Genomic DNA, 18,762 nt, shown 5'->3' with positions numbered 1-18,762 from the left:
TTGATCAGAATCAGATCTGTTTTATTATGTTAGGCAAATTCCAAGCAAAACAAAGAGAACAGAGCATGCATTGATAAATCTTTTTATTAGAGCATCTATGAAAAAAGGAACAAGAAGAAAAAGGATTTTTCTCTGCCTGATACAAGAATCGAAAAGGCCAGTGTAGTTGCAACTGGTGTGACATCTTCTTACCATGGGTATACCATCAGACTTCTTCACTGAGTGCCCTTCAGATGTGCTACACTGCAACTTCCATCATTCCCAACCAGCACTGACAGTCATAGGTTTAGGCTTGCACATTTCCTCCCTCTCCGCTTTTCTGTATGGATTTCCCACTTCCTGTTAAACTGTCTTATATTTGTGTACATTGGAATTGTGTCTTAAATATGCACATTGGATTTTTATATTGTGTTTTATTGCATTTGTATTTTTATCATTATCTTTTGTATTTGATTATTTGATGTGAACCACTCAGACAGCTTTGGCTATCGAGTGGTATAGAAATAATAAATAAAATCCTTTCTCTTGTTGTACCAAAATACAGCTAGGCTTATGCATTATTTGATCCAAACAAAGTGATGCAGCCTCACCTGCCTGGCTGCCACAGTGCTGCCTTTTGCAGCAGGGTTGGCTAGACTAAGAGAAGGAGGACAAAGACAAGGAGTTACCAACATGCCAGTATCTGTGGTTTAAGGTCAGGAATGGGCCCTTTTGAGCTCCTTGGCCTTTAACAGCTGTCTCTTCATGCTAACCCCGATGCCTTGCCTGGGCCTGATATTTCTTTGCCTCTTACTGCCTCCTTCACTCCTTTTCTACACAGCAGTTGATGTCAGCTAGCCCTTTGAAGGTTGGGCATTGGGATTTTTTGCAGGCCATGTTATGAGGCTGTAATAGCATGTAATTGTAACTGTAATCTTTTTAAAACAAGAGGGAGTTTGAATTGCATTGATTATTTAAACATATTCATATTTAAAATCTATATTATTATTTTTAACCTAGATTTTTTATCCACCCTAGTAACAATTGGTCCTGGATGCTTGATTTAAGTTGGGTATTATCAATAAACTGATACTATACCAGTCTCAATCTCTGGGTAGTCTCTCTTAGTTCCTACTTATGGATGTTAAACAGCATCTGTGATAGAACTCAGGCCTTGTGGAACACATGTCACTCACAGGGAGGTAAACGAATATAACCAGTACTGATTCACTGAGTGTGCTCCAATTCAAAAACAGTGCCACTCTGCTGACAATATCAATTTAAGCTGGATTATCAAAACTGTACAGACAACTATCAAAAGCCACTCAGATGTCCAAATCAAATGTGTCCACGAGAACTTACAATTTGCTTATTACATCATTTGCTGTTGTGGATTACAACCCATTTGTCAGATGCATTTATTATTCTTCCCAGTTGGTTCTTTAAGACAAGGGTAGATAAAAGGCCATGAAATGCTACTGGTACAACCTCATTTTTCCCTTGCAAAATTCAAGATCATCACAATGACCCATTGCAAATACAAACATTTCATAAGCACATAAACCCCGCCCCCAGGGACTTTACTCAGAGTTTGGAATATCATTAAAAAAAAGTCAAAATTCCACAGAGTTATGCAAACTTTTGGGTTCTCCAGAACTTTTCTCTGTGCCTTTATTTTCTATCATCTAGGCTGATAAAAAGTTCTAGAGACCCCAAACATTTGCATATAATTTTGAGAAATCCTTGTTCCAGAGTAGCATACACATACACAGTAAAAGACAGCTACTGCTTGCATATTTACATTCTAAAAGGCCATGACACAGCAAGGGAAAGAGAACAGGGAGAAAAGTGCTGGTGGGGAATTAAATCTTTCAGCTTGACTGATGGAATGGCTCTATTTTCCCCCTTTCATTCTGTCAATAGAGCCTAATGGAATGGCTACTGGCAGTGACGGTTTGCGGAAGCGAAGCCTCCCTCATCTCGACTAAGGCTGGTAATCCGCATATGTGATAAAATAGATTCTGGCGTATTAATTGAACCATTCGCGTTTAAAGTGCTGAAAGTAACCCTCCCTCCGTCTTTGCTGCAACGGAGGCTGCCTTCGTTTGGAAAAAAAACGAAGGCAAGTCAGCAAAATTATCTCGCCCAGTTAGGGGTGCGGTCCTATTTAAGTTTAGACGGACAAGAGTGGCCTATAACACCGATCCCACTGGCTGGAGTATAGTAGGATTAGTAAGCCTCTTTTTCCTGCCGAAATTACACAGGTTTGCATCTTAAATGAACAGCACCACTAAGCGAGTTAAGATTTCGAGAAGGGTTGAAACGCCCACGGCACTGGTGAACCAAATGTAGCCGGCGATTTCTTCCTGAAGCTCCTGCTGTGTGCACATTTAGCGGGAGTAAACCCCCCTTGAACACCGGCAAGATTTCATTCGGAGTAAAACAAGTTTCAGCACAATCCTAGGCCAATCCAAGTAGGGAGAGAAAGAGCGCAAGCTCCACAGGACAAAATGCGATCCACTACCTGCACTGTCCTCTGACAATCTACCTCGTCGCCACCTGGCACGCGAGGACCGAGATGAGCCCACCAATCGTCTCCACTAGCCACTTAAGAGGCGAGCATGGTCGACGCCTTTTAAAGCCCGCAACCTCACCACATCCCGTTCCGGGAATAACATCCCCCCAGAAGGGAGCTGCTCTGCGGGACGGAGGAAATCCGGCACGGAGGCAGGTCTAGCTGCGGCCGGCCCCTCTCCCCCGACCCTCCCTTCCCCGCTCACCTGGCCACAGAGGGCCACGTTACTCCCCACGCCGGGCGTCGCCTTTTTTATCGCAGGCACTGTCGCCGGTAGCTCGGTCGCCCAGCGCTGCCCACTTCCGCGATTTCCGGCACAGGCGCCGCCCCTCGGCTTCTCTTGTCGCTGGGGTTCGTGCTCGGCCAGCCGCGACTGCCTTCCTGGGCGTGCTGGCGGAGGCTTTCGTGGGGCCTCAGGCGTCTGTGTCCGTAGCGGGCGCAGGGACCTCTTGGGTGGCCTCCCCTTCGCTGGTTTAGTGCCCCGGCGAATGCCCGCTGCCCCTCTCTGGCCCAGTCGAAGATGCTTTCAAAACTGTCCCCTTCCCCCAAACATGGGGGCAGTGTTGAGTTCGAGGGCAGACTACAGAGCTGTTCTTGACGCGAGGACTGAATCCCGGCTTGTTTTAAAAAGAAAGCTGAGCGGGACTTAATATTGAGGGTGGAATGTGGAAAGAAAGAAGACAGATGAAGGGATGGGAGTAGATGGAGGCGGGGTTGCTATAGTAGAAGAGAATAATGTTTTGTACTCCTCTAAAAATATGAGCTAGGGAGATTGTATGATAAAGTGTGTCTGTAAGCACTCTTAAATTATAGGTCGTTTGTAAAAGGCTTCTGATCTTTAGAGTTGTCACTGTATTTATACAATTATTTTAAAAGACTTGAGATGTTGATTTACAACTCTTAACAGCTGAATCTGTTCAGACAGCGTCCCAAAGCAGAATACACTGAAGTGTCTAAGAAGCCTTTGCCATTATTTAAAAGCAGCATGAATGTAAGTATGTTCTGATTACAAATATAAAGGTATGCTAATTATATTTCTCCTTTTTTGAGTTAGTCAAAGAAATGCTTCTTATATTAAGTATGTATTCTTCAGAAATATTCTGAAGAAAACATTCCAATTCCCACCCACTTCCCTACAATTCAAATATTCGTACTTTCTAGGTGACTTACTAGGCCAAGTCAAAGGTCATAAAATAATATTCATACATTCAAATTCTCTAACTTTCTTCATCAGGCAAGATGGTAAACAAAGCAAAAAAGCAGGGGAGTGGAAGAAAGCAACTGATATTCTAACCAGGGAGCCTGCATTTGGTTCCAGTCTTAAGTTGGACAGTAAGAGGATGGTGCAAATATTATAATTAAGATGTAGCAGGTAAGAGATAGTTTTATGTTGCACCTCAGACCATCCCAAGAGTTGTTGGACAGGAAAAACAAGACAGTGGTTGATCCTTTTTCAGAAAATAGAAATTTACCCAATAGTTTTCTTCACTCCTAAGCAAAATATAGGTCCCATAATAGGTAGAGGAAAAAATAGTAAATGGAAACTAGATGATTGATTGATTGATTGATTACATTTCTGCACCATCCATTAGCCAGAATGACTCTCTGGGTGGTTTACAATGACATAACAACAGCATATACAGTAAAATGATGGAAATAATCTAACCTATCTTAAAAATAACAAGACAATAAAATCCTAGCATTCAGATTAATCTAAAGGCAGAGTAGGACTAAAATACAAATACATACCATAAAATATCCTTAAAAATTATCTTTACTCTTTTTGATGTGCTGTATTTTAATAGTTGAGACAAGGCGCCAGGCAAACCTCTTTGCGAAATTGATTCCAAAGTCAAGGTGCCAGCTGAAAAGGCCCTTCTCCTTGTAGCCACACTCTTAGTTTCCTTCCAAGAGGGCTCTCTGAGAAAGACCTCAGATGAACTTAAGGTCTGGGTAGGCTCATATAGGAAGAGGTCATCCTTTAGATAACCTGGCTCCAAGCTGTTCAGGGCTTTAAATATTAACACTTTGAATTGGGCCTGGACTTCAACTGGTAACCAATGAAGGTGATAAAGGACTGGCATTAGATGTTCATATTGGCCAGTCTTCATCAGCACACTTGCTGCCCTATTCTGGACCAATTGGAGTTTCCAGACCATCTTCAAAAGCAGCCCTGCATAGATGGAAATGTTATAATCATCTGAATGAGAAGTTACCAGAGCATGGATTGCTGTTGCTAGGTTCTTCCTGTCCAGATAGGGTTGTAGTTGGTGAAATAAAAGGTGTTCTGGGCCACCAAATCCACCTGAAATTCCAGTGATAATTCAGGGTCCAGGAGTTTCCCCAAATGATGAACCTTGTCCTTTAGGGAGAGAGCAACCCTGTCCAGGACAAGTGTAATATCACTTATCTGGACAGAAGATTCCCCCACCAACAGCACCTCTGTCTTGTCTGGATTAACCTTCAGTTTATTGGCCCTCATCCAATCCATTACTAGGCCAAACATTGTTTCAGAACAGGAACTGCCTCACCTGCGTTAAATGAAAAAGAGGTGGAGCTGAGTGTCCTCAACTTACTGCTGTCATATCAGCCAACACCTCCAGATAACCTCCCCCAGCAGTTTCCTGTAGATGTAGACTAGTGTGGGTCGTAAGATAGAGCCCTACAGAACACCTTGGTATAAATGCCATGGTGCTGAGCAATAATCCCCCAGCACTACCTTCTGGAATTGGCCAGTCAAGTAGGAGCAGAGCTACTGCGATGCAGTCCTTCCTACTCCCAACTGAGCTAGCCTACCCAGGAAGATACCATAGCTGATGGTATCAAAAACTACTGAGAGGTCCAGGAGAACCAACATGGTCAAGGCCGTCTTTCTCCTGGCAAAGGTCATCCCACAGTGCAATCAAGGCATTCTCTGCTCTGAACCAGGTCTGAATCCCCAATTGAAATGGATCAAGGTGGTATATTTCATCCAAGTGTGCTTGGAACTGTTCAGTTACTACCTGTGCAAACACCTTGCCCAGGAAGGGAATATTGGCCACCAACCTTTAGTCATTGTTTTCCAGGTCCAGGTTTATTGGTGTTAATTCTCCATGTTGTGCTAAGGTTAAATTTAGCAAATTTCAGGCCTGCATTGCCCTAATTAAAATATCCGGGCTGTGTATGGTTTAGCTGTACTGAAAATGTTAACAACGCCTATAAGAAGAGAACTGCTGTATCTAGGGCAATGAATTTGCTACCCCAGACCTGTTCCTTCTGATGAATTCACTGGTATATCAAAAAGGGGAGGCAAATAAGGAATACACAAAATAAAGAGCAGGTAGTCCCCAGGTTATGAACAACCCATACTTATGAATGAGCAAAACGAGAAGACCTGCCTCATCCTTGAGCGGCAAGCAGACACCCGCAGGCAGCAAGCGTTTGGCAGTGAAGGAAGGAAGGAAGGGAAGAATAGGAAGGAAGGAGAGATAGGGAAGGAAGAGGTGGGTGGGGGAAGCAGTGTTGGCAAGCAGTGAAGTCAGAACTAAAAAGTGACTCTAACCCCTTCCAGCAGCACAATCAAACCCTGACTGTGTAGCACCAGGGCCATCCTCTCCAACACTAGTTCCATCTCCATCATCATTCAGTTAATGTTAGGCTTAATGTTAGTTCAAGAAGTGTTAACTTTTAATAATCTTTTAACTATTTTTTCTCTATCTAAACTGTTTTAAGAACTGTACTGCCTACCTGCACACATACATACATAGTCTCTCTCTTATCTGCAGTTAATTTATTGTTACTGCATTATTATCATTATTAAAATGATTGTGTTTAAGATGTTTTAGCATATATGGAAGTATTGTTTTATATACTTTCTATATACGTTATCCGACCTACATACAAATTCAACTCAAGGATGTTCTTAGGAACAGAACTTCGGTAACCCTGGAACTACCTGTACATTAAATATCCTAAGAACAAGTTATCTCACTATAGGAGACAGTAACAAACAAATGAATATGCAATAAGAATGTGCATGGCACCAGTCAGCTGTATTCAGATACAGCCTTATTTTTAGTCACTTCAGTAATTTTCTAATATATGTACCCTATCCTTTATTTCATACTGAACAGACTAACTTCCTGTGGTCATCTCATGTACAAGAATACAAAGTTTATTGCTAAGGTACAATTGTTACAGAAATTAGCTTAATGTGTCTTTTTCTGTCACATTTCTTGATAGTGCAAAGCACAGCTACCCTACAGATATAACCCCAGTGTAAACTGATCTAATTGTTCTTCTTACTACTATTAAGTGACATTGGTGGCTGTAATTATACAATCTTGAGAATGATCTGAAGGTGTCTGAAGTGGGAAGCTTTGTGGGTTTGAGCCCAGCCATTTGAAAAGCAATTATAAACCAAATACCACACTGAACTACATGCAGGACAAGCAGGACAGATCCTTGTCTATGATTCAACAAAGCTAATCACTTCTAAGTAGCACTGATTTTAATGGGAAACTGAAGGAAGGGCTTGCTTAACTCCTTCCAAGTGAAATCAACAAAATTGAAATCACTAAATTTGGTCGGATGTTGCCAATACCGCCGAAGTGGTAGGTAGAAGTGTTCTGTTCAAAGAACTTAATTATGTGCTTAAGATGTTACATGTCTGACATGTTTTGCCTATCTATTTTATTTACAGTGGTTAGAAATTAATGGAGATCTGAACTTCAGAAAATTAATAAATGGCTTAGAGTGTCCAGAAAGTCTAAAATATGACTTTAACAAAAACGGTGAGCTTAGGCACATAGATACCAATCAACCTTTTATTTTTCATTACCAAAACTCCTATGATAGTAATCACAAACGTTACAAAATTCTTGGACACTTAATTACTCAATATGTTTATGAGATCCTAGAAAAGGCTTGCAAGTTGCAGAAGATCCACATCCCAATAGATGCTCCAGGCAATGAATTTCATAGTTCGTTTTTTATGAGTGAGAATGCAATAACTAACTGCCCAGCTACAGTTGTCCTTCTTCAAGACCGAGGGCCCTTTCGTGCAGGTCAGTGGGGGCAGAAGACTATAATTCATGAAGGCCTCCAACATGGATCCCAAGTACCATTCATTACAATGGCTCTACAGTGCTCTTGGGGGGTGATCGTTTTAAACCCCAATGACAATTTCACTGATCCAAAGACAGAATCAGAACGTTTAAACCTCTCTGAGAAAGAAGACACCACTTGTCCTCTACAGACAATTCCAAAGCGAGATAGCTGTACTCCTGAAGAGCATACAACCTATGTTTGGGACCACTTCATTTCAAAGACCCCAACTAGAAATGTAGCTTTCATTGTCCATGGCTATGGGGGATTGGTCTTTGTCAACTTACTCATGCAGAGAACTTTGGAAGTGATGGACAAAGTGTATGCTGTTGCGTTTGTTGATTCCACGCACCATACTGTGCACCAGACACAAAGAGATTCACAGGTGCAGGCATGGATATGGAAGCACTGCCGAAAGTGGGTATCAGATTGTAAACCATTAGATAAGTCAGCTGGTTGTTTTGTGAAAAGGGATTGCCCAACTGTCTCTACAGGAACTGAAAAGTACAGCCTGGCCCCTTCTTCTAGTCTGCAGTCCATTTTCAAATACCTTAAGAATGCATTGAAAACAGGCACGAAAGAATGTTTCATTCGTTCACCCATTGCAACAAGGAGCAAAAAAAATCTGAAAAAAATAAGTATATGACTTTTTTCTTTAATCAGTAAAGTGCATTAGATGCTTATGTTTGCTTCTGAGACATATTTCATCCAAATACGGAGCAATTCCTTTTACTGTTGATGCTTTGAAAAGTCTAATTTTAATTAGTTTGTCTTATTTCAATTTCTGAAAAGTGTGAATGCTGAAATTCCTTAAGTGTTGTTTGTTTGTTTTTTTACAGTTTTACAAAAAGTCCGGTTTATGGCAAAGCTCATCCTTTACTTTGAAAAAAATAAATCTCATACTATCAAATAAAATCCTGAATATGGATTATTTAACCAAGTCCTTCAGCCTCCCCATTGCATCACTGTAGTTTGACTTAATACCAGGGTGGATGTGATTCAAATCAAATCAATTTTAATCACAATTTAAAACACTAGTCAGTAAGGTAAGATTTAAATCATGGTTTTCCACATAATTTGCATGCATGCCTGCCTTACCCATAGGTAGAGCAACTGCATTAAAATATTTCCAAACTGGGTATCTTTTACATCTTTAGAAGTTTTCTCCTCCAGGAATAATATGCTAAACCTCAGGTGATACACAAAAAGATCCAAAGACTTGTGCCTCCTCACACTTAGCTTCTTCTGCAGATCTATTGTTAAACTTAGATTTAAGAGGTAAGGGATGATTCTGTTGTACACAGATTTGCCAAAGGAGCAAGGGAATTAAGATCTTTTTCTCAACTTGGAATGTTTATTTTGTAACATTTTTGCTGTGAAGAAGAGGCATGGGATCTCTGCAGACACAAATTCAGTTTTGTAAATGTGGAGAGAATTTGTTTTGATAACTGTAAAACCAAGCATCCATGATAATATCTTCCACGTAGAAAAATTGCCCAATAATCTTACAAAAGCCTCTGAAAGAGCATGACATTGTGAATGGATTTACCAAAAAAATTTAAACATTGCCTGAATATACAGTCTCATGCTACATAATTAAAAACTAATCCTTATTTCATGATGAATAACCTTTAATATATCTTAAATAGGAAACTCTTTAATACATTTTTGCACAAAAAGTTTGTTTTTAACAATCCAGTTCAAATAAAAATCCAAAATTTCATTTAAAAACATTGATATTTATCCACCCTGTTCAGTACAGTTAAATTTGACATTGAATATTTTCAGATTTTGGGGGGGGGGAGTAAAGCAATCCTATATAATAAGCTAATGCCTTATCATTCAGAAGTGAATCTCCCATTGAATGTCTGAAACCAGCACATTATTTTTCAAGATTAGTATTCAAAATTATTAATTCGATCATTGGAACACAAGGGCAGATACTGATACCAATTAATGATATATGACAATTTTTTAAAGATTGCTATAGAGTGATATGGTTTCTATAGGTGTATTGATGCATAGTTCCAGAGCATTTATTAGAATCAGGGTTTGTTTACTCTGCAGCAAACTCCTTGGCAACAGCCCAAGTATATTAAGTTCTAACCTAAGCAAGTAAGAATAATGATTCACCAACTTTTTCCTGTACAAAGCTTTATCTAATAAGGAACTAATGACAGAATATCTGTCTCTTGATGGCGACCAACATGATCCTGAAGATGAAGTTAAACTCAATCCCTTTCCTGTAGTTTCAAATGTGTTAAACATCTAAAAAGTTGGGATAAATCAGTCTCGGGATATCCATATTCCAGTTCTGTGGCTTTTAAATGTCTTGGTAGAGTAGGTCATACTTGGGAATATTTTTTGGATCAATTGGACTACGTACAATAAGTTTTCCACGCATTGCGCCACGGTAAATTACTTCAATCAAATCTATGAAGTCTTGTTTTGTTTTGAAACTTCCCACAAACTTGGTATGATCTGGAGAACTAATTAGAAGAGAAAAGGGGTGCAAAGTAAATGATCATTGCAATTAAAAATAGAAGTTAAAATTTTGAAAGTTATAATTCAAAGTCTGAACCCTAAAAAAACTTATCACAAAACTGTTAGCATTCTAAAGTTCCAGAGTCCACACAGACTTGTTGGATCAGAACAGTGGTTTACTCTCAGGCTGATGCCTCCAGGAGGCCTGCACACTGGGTTATTATCCAAGAATTTGACCTAATCCCCCTTGGTAGCCATTTAAGTCAGCAGCTGTTGTTATATCTTGTGCCAGAGAGTTCTATTACATGCCAGGCTATTTCACTGAGTGACCCAAATTCCAGTGTTAAGGGAAGAACAATGGCTCTCCACTCACTTTTTCTACACCATGTAATCCTATGCAAATTTAGACAGAAAAAAGGCTCACAATTCCCAGCATTTCCAGAGAACTATGCGTTTTTCTATCTAAACCTGCATAGGCTTGCACCTTTAGTTTCTCATTTCCTTCAGTTACTTTCTTCAAAAAGTCCTTAAACACAAATATCTTATTGGACTGATGTTCTCTCCAATCACACCAACTTCTAAAATGATATCCTAGCTACATATTTGATGGTACTGTGATAGTCACAGAAACAGACTATCATTGCTGTTCTTCAGAACTTTGAAATGGCATAAATACTCCAATATGAAAAAGTGTGAAGAAACTGTAATACTTAAAATATATTCGAAGTGTTTGCATAGTAAATGAAGGCCATGTCAAGAACAGCTAGCATTCTATCAAAACATTAAGAAGTTCCATTGTTTGTAATGGGACTTTTTCTGAAAGTGCATACTTGGGATTATAAGCTTAGTTTCCTTGCATTCTGAGATATGAAGAACTCTTACATGCATTATGAGAACAACTGAAGTATGTAATTATGTCACTTAAGTGCTGAAAATCAGACAATGGAGTGATGTATACATAGAAGTCAGGAAATGGTACAAATTCTTTCCACTATAATATTTTCCATCCTCCTGCAGTTGCAAGTCATCAGTATATACCTGTTCCTAAGAATCTTAGCATGTCTTTGACCTTGGTCCATTTATGCAACTTGCCAGCATCATAGTTTCTGTGATATTGTCTTACGTGAACTAAGAAAACGTGTATCAAACAGAGTAACCTTCACATAGGTTACATGCAAACCAACTTACCCATAATCGACTTTCATGTGCTGACCATTGAAAAAAAAGACAGTTGATGGAATATAGCTGATATCAAAATACTGGGTGTACACTGGCACCTTGTTTATATCCACCAAGTAAATTGTAGCCATTTTACTTAAGTCGTGAGATGTTTTTGAAAGCTGCAGAGAAGCAAAAGTTGTAAAGTGATATTAAAGGGTAGGAAATACATTGCTGAACAATTGAGGCAGGTTAAAACATTTAAGAATATGACCATAACTGAAGCCATTACTCATTCAAATTTATTTGGAGTGGTGGGGATGACATGAAGGAATGTTTAATCTCTACAAGGGGTCACTGCCTGCACAGTTTTGTGCTGCCAGAAACAATAGCAAGGTTGGAGTGATTATGACTTTAGTCTGAATCAATATACCTAAAGGACCACTGTCTGCCATAAAATTAGTAGTTCTGTGCAGGCTGCACATACCATAAGCTGCTATTATCATATGCATGGTTGACAGGAACATGGAGGCAGGAACTGAGAGCCAGCTGTTCCTGTCTCTTGGTTTTCTGATGCCAAGTTGAAATCTTTTCGTTCCACGATTTTGTCAAGTTGGCTTACGAGTTTTTATCACTTTGTTCCTCATTTTTGTGCATATTCATCTGTTGGTTTGGCCAATATTTTAGTATTGCATTATGTTCTAAAAAGGTGCATTCACTGCTTTGAGAGTTTTGGGTGAGACAGAATGGCAGGATAGACATATTTAAAATACAAAATATCAAAAACATATTGGACACCTTTGTGGTTCTACTTGCTTTGCATTTTCCAGGATGGTATTTATATGTAAAGGCACATATCTTTTCCCCAGCATATTTCTATTTGAAGTGTATGTGTATTTACTTAAAGTAATTATCATTGGCTGGGTTCAGACATAACAACCCACAATGGAAATCACAGCCTGCTATATGGTTTCCATACTTCATCATGCTTTGTCTTCATGTCTGAACCCAGAAACCATGCACCTGTTTGGTTTCTGTGTTTCTTCCACAGAGTACTGTGCCAAGAGTGGCTGTGCTTGTCCCTGACCAGGGCTGCCTCACAACTGCTGAGTTGCAGCCAGCAGTGCTCTGATGGCAGCTTTGTGCTTTCCCCACTTTTTCTGTGGGCTGTCTTTGGATGCCTACCTGCTGCTTCAGAATTTCAGGGGCAGCAGGGCATCACACTGCGCCACCTCCAGCAGCAGCAACCTTGGGTGGTTGTGCCTAGCAGTTGTGTCTGTTGCTGCAGGTTGCTCAGGTGCCTGAAAACTGCCCAGCGTGTTGCATGGAAACCATTCCCCCAAATGAACCCAGCATTCAGGTAGGCTATCATGCTGCACAGTTCTGAGAAGTGCTCCCAGGAGAAATTACATAGGAGCCTTAATTACAGGTGGGACTATTTCTTTAACAGTGGCATGAATATGTGATAATGTGTAGCACAGGATGTCCAAGACTTTTTCATTTCCTTTTTATACTTAATTTTACTTTTTAAAAACTTTCCAAGAACTCTCTCCCTCAATAGGTAGTTACAAAATGTTATGTAATGATGAAGAATTAGCCCTATAATTCATTTTGTTTGTGGATCCTCCCTTTCCTTTTCCCTTTTGTATCACATCTATTCAATATAAAAGCACAGGCATGAACAGGAACTATACTGTTCTCTTAATCTTTGCATAGCAGTTTAAATAAAGTTGATATGCTTTTAAAAGAATAACTCACCACCATTACCTGTCCTTTGGAATATCCTTCAAATCCCAATATCCTACCGCGAATATATGTGTAACCCAGATAACGGTACATTTCTCCCCTCCCATTTACCTGTTCTTCTCTGTTTCCCTTCTACCTATTTTTAGATTACAAACGTTTAGGATTAGGCATAATCAAACCTATCCTTTGTAAAATACCAAGAGCATAAATGACATTTTATAAACAGCCTTTTTTTTTTAAGCTATGGCAGCTGGGGAAGTGTCTACTCTTCATGGCTCCGATAGCCAGATTCTAATAAAAGCAAAAGATGCGAATGAAAGAAGCAAACCCCTTGCTCACAATATCGTCCAGCTGCATGCAGACAAGATCCTCATCTCTGCCAAAACGAAGGACGAGGACTTTTTCTGCCACGCTTTTAACCGCATCGTCCACCTCTCTTTTGCTGGACAATTTGGGGAGCAGGAAGCTCATCGCGACTGGCAACTCCTCGCTTACTAGAACCCCCTACAAGCAGCACAAGCTCTTGCCTCGAAACGCATGCGCACAAACTTAACTGTCGCGTTAAGAAGGAAGTTCATGAAGAGCGTCGCCGGTCAGCCCTAATCTGATTGACTTGGAAGTTCGCCAATCAAGAGGCAGCTATCGTCTAGTTCTTTCCATGTATTTACAGTTTGTCGGAAATCTGCCACAGTTAGTGGAACTATAATGTCGAAGCTCTGAGAAAGTAGTATATCCGTTTCCGGGGGGAGTGTGATTCGGGACGTACCAGGCATGTGCGCTGAGGAAGAGAGCGCTACTCCGATAGCCGACCCGAGCGTTAAGGCTCACGATTGTTCCAACGTGGGGGAAAGGAACGGGAGCGATTGTAAGTAAAGCATTAATGGTTTGACAAGTTAAATTACGAACTTGAAACTCCTGGAAAAGGGCTATCTGTTTTACGAAGCAGTAAATTTCTTGCTAAAGGATGACGAATATTTTATGATGCAAGCTTTTATATATGTTTTTGTAAGTTAAGCAGCTATTCTAAGTTATCGTTCTATGACCCTGAAGTTGTGAAAATACACTACTGAAATAGACTACACTATCACCTTTAGATTAAGGAATGGCAAACGTTTTTACACACCGCCAACACGCTAAGGCAACTTTCCGACACTGATATTTAGAGGTCATAGGCCAGCAGGTATGGTGCTTGGCCATGCTGATTGCAGGGGAGTGGGCTTATAGGAACTGTAAGTACTTGGAGAGAACATCATGTCGGGAAAATCTGAACTAAGGAATGTGCCAAGTGAGTGTGGGATGAGAACAGAAACAACTTAGGTCTATAGGGCATTCAGACGGTGCTTGAACGGATTCTGAAAAAAGGTAGAGAACTGACTGCTCTCTGCAGGAAATGCTGTAGCAAAGTGTTCTGCTAGGCATCCGCTAGAGAACAAGAATCTGTTGGAATGCTTATCTTGTAAGCCCTGATTGGCCCACCTAGCTAAGTATTGTGTACACTGACAGGCAACAGCCCTCTGTTTCAGACAGAGGGTTTTTCAGCCCTACCCTGAAATTCTGAAGAATTGAATCTGGGTCTAGATGTGCTCTTCCATTGAATTGTGACCATTCCTTTTCCCTAGCAGAGTGGGTGGGGAAAGCAAAGCATCATCATAAAAAAAGATGTGTGTGTGTGTGTGTGAAAGGCTGTGTGTGTGAAAGGCTGACCTGCAAGCTTATCCTTAAAGGAATTAACTGAACCTCTAATTCTATCAATCTATAGAACTACAAAATTAATATTTAAAAACAAAGTTGAAGATACAGTTAAATTAATTCTTACAATACCACATCCCCTACCACCAGGCCCAATGATATATGTTCCAAATCAAAAAGAAGAGGAAAAAACCTTAAACAGTTCAAGACATTCCCCCTCTTCCAAAACTTTAATGATTCTTTCAAAGGCTTGAATCCTTTCCCCCTTTAAAAACCATGCTCAATAAACACACCCCAAATATCATTGGACTGATTTTTCTTTATATGCCCTTTTCTCACTTTAATCTCACATGTTAATTTGTCATTAATAGCTATACTCCAAACTTCTCTATACCAATCAGATAATTAGTAATTATATTTTACTTTCCAATTCTTAGCTATAATATAATAGGAGTGCTTTCCTACGGCTTGACTGGTCCATCAGCTGTGTCCTTACCTGGATGAACACTGCCTTGCAATGGTGATTCATGCTGTCGTAACCTCCTGGTTGGATTATTGTAATGCACTCTATGTGGGGCTGCCCTTGAAAATGGTCTGGATACTTCAGCTGGTACAGAATATTGCTGCCAGAATGCTGATAGGGACCAGTCATTACTCTCACATAACGCCAGTCCTCTACCAACTACACTGGCTTCCAGTTGAAGTCCGGGTCCAATTCAAGGTGCTGGTTTTAACCTATAAAGTTCTGAACGGCTTGGGACCAGGATACCTGAAGAAATGCCTCTTCCCTTATATGCCCGCACACCCCTTAAGATCTGTGGGAGAGGCTGTGCTCCAGAAAATCTCCCTGAAAGAGGTAAAAAGTACATCTACCTGGAGCAGGGCCTTCTCTGCGGTGGCACTCAGATTGTGGAATGCGTTCCCCGGAGAGGTACACCTGGCACCGAGTTTATGTTCTTTTTGGCGCCAGGTAAAAACCTTTTTATTTAATCGCTATTTTTAAAAAAATCGTAGTTTAATTGTTTTGAACAGTCACTTTGATTTTGTCTTTTATGTAAATTATTGAATGATGTTATTTATATATGTGATTTTATTGTATCTCAATTTTATGGATTGTGAACCGTCCTGAGATGCCAAGGCATAAGGGACGGCATGCAAAAGTTTTAAATAAGTAAATAAAAATAATTAATCTGGCTGCAGTTATTAATTTTGTTTCTAATTCTTTATTATTGCAGCTCCATTGTTTTTGATCACATACTGAAAGTAATGCAATTCCAGGGCATATATCTATATTCAGACTTAGTATTTTACTACCTTCTTTAAAAACCTCTTTCCAAAATTTCATTACATATTCATATTCCCAGCACATGTGGACATAAGTAGCCACTTCACACTCTTTATAGAGGGAAGATGGGGATTGGCCCTCCATCTTACCCATCTGAAGTTAGACCATTGTCTTCAACCTTGAAGGGGGCATGTCTAGAGGCAATAGGATTGTTCCCTTATAAGGTAAAATTATATACTTTAATTGAGTATATAGATTAAGCAGCACACATGTTTATTTTTATTCCTGGCCTTTATGATCATTAAAATTAAAAGCAGTTTCCATTTTGCTTGTTTTTGCTAATACTATATTATATTTTTGTTGTCTATATGATTGCAGATAATTGTTGGACACCAGATTTCCAAATATAAACCTATTGAATATGTCCCTATTGAATATTATCAGATCATCTGTTTTCCAAGTAGCGGTACAAGATGGGATAAAAAGGAGGTTATCTTTAATGATGCCCAGCAAGGCCATTTCTTGTAGAACATTTGTTTTGTCTACTTGGTGGAACAAAAATACCTCACCAGATGCCACAGAAAAAATAGATTTGGATGGATGGAAACAGGTCATGCGATCAGGATTGCAGGAAGATGCCCATAAAGGGGCATTGGAGACTGAAGAAGACAATAAAAGATCATTGGAGACCAAAGAAGATAGTAAAAGAGCATTGGAGACTGAAGAAGACTCCCATGTAGCTGCTACTAGGGAACTTATTGAAATGTGGAGGCTTTTAGGTAAAAACGTTCCAGAAAATATCAGTGAGGAACAGTTAAAGAACTTAATGGAATGTCCTACTAATTCTTCCAAAAAGAAGTATTTACATTTCTTGGCTGTAAAAGAATGTGTCAAGAAAGCTGAGAAAATAAAGCAGGAAAAAAAAAGAGAAGCAAAGAAAGAGCGAATGGAAAACGCTAAGGAAAATGGTGATTATGAGCTACCAAATACATTTCTCATGAAATTTTGGACCAAGTCGGAGGATAATGTGTACAACTGGAGAGCTGCTCAGTCTATGATCTTTGGTCAGCCTCTGGTGTTTGACATGGACTATGACGCTTGTATGACATATACAGAACTAAAGAATGCAGTGAAGCAACTGCAGGAATCTGAAGGGGTCAATCGTAGAGCAACAGACCCATTTCACCTGCATTACTGTAGTCTCAAGGAAGATAGTCCATTTCACAAGGAGTTAATCAAACATTATGGAGAAGCATGGGACAAGTTGTTTGTGACAGTGACAGAAAAGTCTCATGTTGAAATCTTTCCAAGAGATCAACTTGTCTACTTAACTGCTGATTCTCCCAATGTGATGAAAACTTTTGATCATAATAAAATCTATATAATAGGATCATTAGTTGATAAGTCTATACAGAAAGGAGTTTCTCTTGGTCGTGCAAAACGGCTTGGCTTGGCAACAGCACGACTTCCTTTGGATTTATACTTGCAGTGGGAGCTAGGTAGCAAAAACCTCACTCTGAATCAAATGTTGTGCATCTTACTAACTATTAAAGATACTGGGAACTGGGCGGAAGCTCTGCAGTTTGTTCCAAAAAGGAAACATGCAGGTTTTGTGGACACCATGTCGCATGAGATCAACACAAGAAGGAAAGCAAAAATGTATGAGAGACTAGCTGGACAAGAACAATCATGCAGACCATTTGCAGGGAATTCCTTGAGGTGGGAAAAACAGAAAAAATGGTGGGAAGATGTATCTTAATAGCATATTAGTTATGCATTGTTGATTGATACAAATTTCCTTGTAAATAAACATTTAGTCCAAACCATTGTTTCATTGTTTAAGCATGTCTCTAGCATTTGAAAGTCATACTGATAAGTAATTTGTGGCTAATATTCCTATGGAAATCAGTGGGACAGTTTCATCAGGATCAGGCTTGGTGTTCTTCAGTATTCAATGAAGGAATGATATCTAGGCACTTAAGAACCCACTGATATCAAAATGTGACCATAGCTTGCACTCCTGCAGTACCTTATTGCTTGTAAGGAAACCAAAACTATCTGTATCCAGCTGCCTAATAAAACGTTCCCCTCAATACTATTAAAAGGAGGACAGAAAAAGTTGCAGGTCTCATAACTTGGAAAGTACACATTAATGCCTATGGTCTGTCATTATTCCCAAGCTGGCAGGGTAGAACATGTCATTTTCTGCAGCCTCCACTGTACTAACATTTGGTAGATTAGCACTGGGAGAATGGCCCTAGTGCTGTGGAAACCCTGATTCTGCAGCACTAGGGCCATTTTCCCAGTGCTAAAGCCATAAAATAAACTCTGGTTGTGTTAAACGTTCGTCGGACAAGAAGGACTCCAAACTTTTGGTATGTTGCACATATGTTATTCAGGAAATATATGGCTATTGTAACAGCTGTTATTGAAAATAAATTCCAGTGTGTTTACCTTGCAGCTGTAGGGCCTTTTTCTTTAAAAGGAAATAGGGTGAATGATATAATTGTATGAATTTGGTTTTATTATTTAGAACTTTATTTACTAGTAGAATTCAAAGGACCATTTACCAAACAGTAACACAGAACCCTGTTACCACTTGGTAATTTATTTTTGACTTAATGTCTTTTAGTTCCAAGATTTATAGCCTATCTATAAATCAAATCATCTCCAAGAAGACTCACGACAGATCAAATACAAGCAAATGACTTTCAGAAAAATGTGCTGTTGCCTATGCTCCAAAATGACACTTTCAGAGGAC

The 18,762-nt window shown here is 39.7% G+C and overlaps 4 protein-coding genes across 13 annotated transcripts in view; 2 read left to right on the top strand and 2 right to left on the bottom strand.

Annotated features, from left to right (window-relative positions):
• Positions 1 to 2,858, bottom strand: part of SENP7 (SUMO specific peptidase 7) — a 44,353-nt gene extending 41,495 nt beyond the window's left edge. For 4 of the 7 annotated variants that reach the window (XM_044441591.1, XM_044441595.1, XM_044441597.1 and 1 more), the window contains exon 1: positions 2,760 to 2,858. The gene's annotated coding sequence lies outside the window, so the exon portion shown is untranslated. Of the gene's footprint in view, positions 1 to 590; positions 637 to 1,341; positions 1,397 to 2,503; positions 2,632 to 2,759 lie in introns of those variants that run through there. The other 3 variants (XM_044441593.1, XM_044441594.1, XM_044441592.1) reach the window with 3 other exon arrangements.
• A 117-nt stretch (positions 2,859 to 2,975) lies between these two features.
• Positions 2,976 to 8,620, top strand: LOC123029075 (putative protein FAM172B). Of its 3 annotated transcripts, XM_044441602.1 has the most exons (3): positions 3,529 to 3,545; positions 6,667 to 6,718; positions 7,236 to 8,620. In XM_044441602.1, exons 2-3 carry the CDS (start codon positions 6,689 to 6,691, stop codon positions 8,283 to 8,285), a joined length of 1,080 nt encoding a protein of 359 aa, XP_044297537.1. In that variant the 5' UTR covers positions 3,529 to 3,545; positions 6,667 to 6,688; the 3' UTR covers positions 8,286 to 8,620. The 3 variants fall into 3 exon arrangements, with proteins under 3 accessions (XP_044297538.1, XP_044297536.1, XP_044297537.1); XM_044441603.1 differs by lacking the exon at positions 6,667 to 6,718 and having other exon boundaries at positions 2,976 to 3,545; XM_044441601.1 differs by having other exon boundaries at positions 2,976 to 6,718.
• A 632-nt stretch (positions 8,621 to 9,252) lies between these two features.
• Positions 9,253 to 13,549, bottom strand: TXNL4B (thioredoxin like 4B). Its single transcript, XM_044441604.1, has 3 exons — positions 13,367 to 13,549; positions 11,312 to 11,463; positions 9,253 to 10,128 (listed from the first exon to the last, which is right to left on the bottom strand). The coding sequence occupies exons 1-3, from the start codon at positions 13,496 to 13,498 to the stop codon at positions 9,963 to 9,965; spliced, it is 450 nt and encodes a 149-aa protein (XP_044297539.1). The 5' UTR covers positions 13,499 to 13,549; the 3' UTR covers positions 9,253 to 9,962.
• On the top strand, positions 13,546 to 17,824 carry TRMT10C (tRNA methyltransferase 10C, mitochondrial RNase P subunit). 2 transcript variants are annotated; one of them, XM_044441598.1, is made up of 2 exons: positions 13,546 to 13,892; positions 16,380 to 17,824. In XM_044441598.1, the coding sequence occupies exon 2, from the start codon at positions 16,423 to 16,425 to the stop codon at positions 17,758 to 17,760; it is 1,338 nt and encodes a 445-aa protein (XP_044297533.1). In that variant the 5' UTR covers positions 13,546 to 13,892; positions 16,380 to 16,422; the 3' UTR covers positions 17,761 to 17,824. The 2 variants fall into 2 exon arrangements, with proteins under 2 accessions (XP_044297533.1, XP_044297534.1); XM_044441599.1 differs by lacking the exon at positions 13,546 to 13,892 and adding an exon at positions 15,668 to 15,686.
• The last annotated feature ends 938 nt before the right edge of the window (positions 17,825 to 18,762 follow it).

This window comes from Varanus komodoensis, unplaced genomic scaffold, assembly GCF_004798865.1.
Source record: "Varanus komodoensis strain SLA01 unplaced genomic scaffold, ASM479886v1 scaffold4, whole genome shotgun sequence".
Classification (NCBI taxonomy): Eukaryota; Metazoa; Chordata; class Lepidosauria; order Squamata; family Varanidae; genus Varanus; species Varanus komodoensis.
Note: the sequence above shows the minus strand (reverse complement) of the source record. Positions and strands in the feature narration are given on the sequence as shown.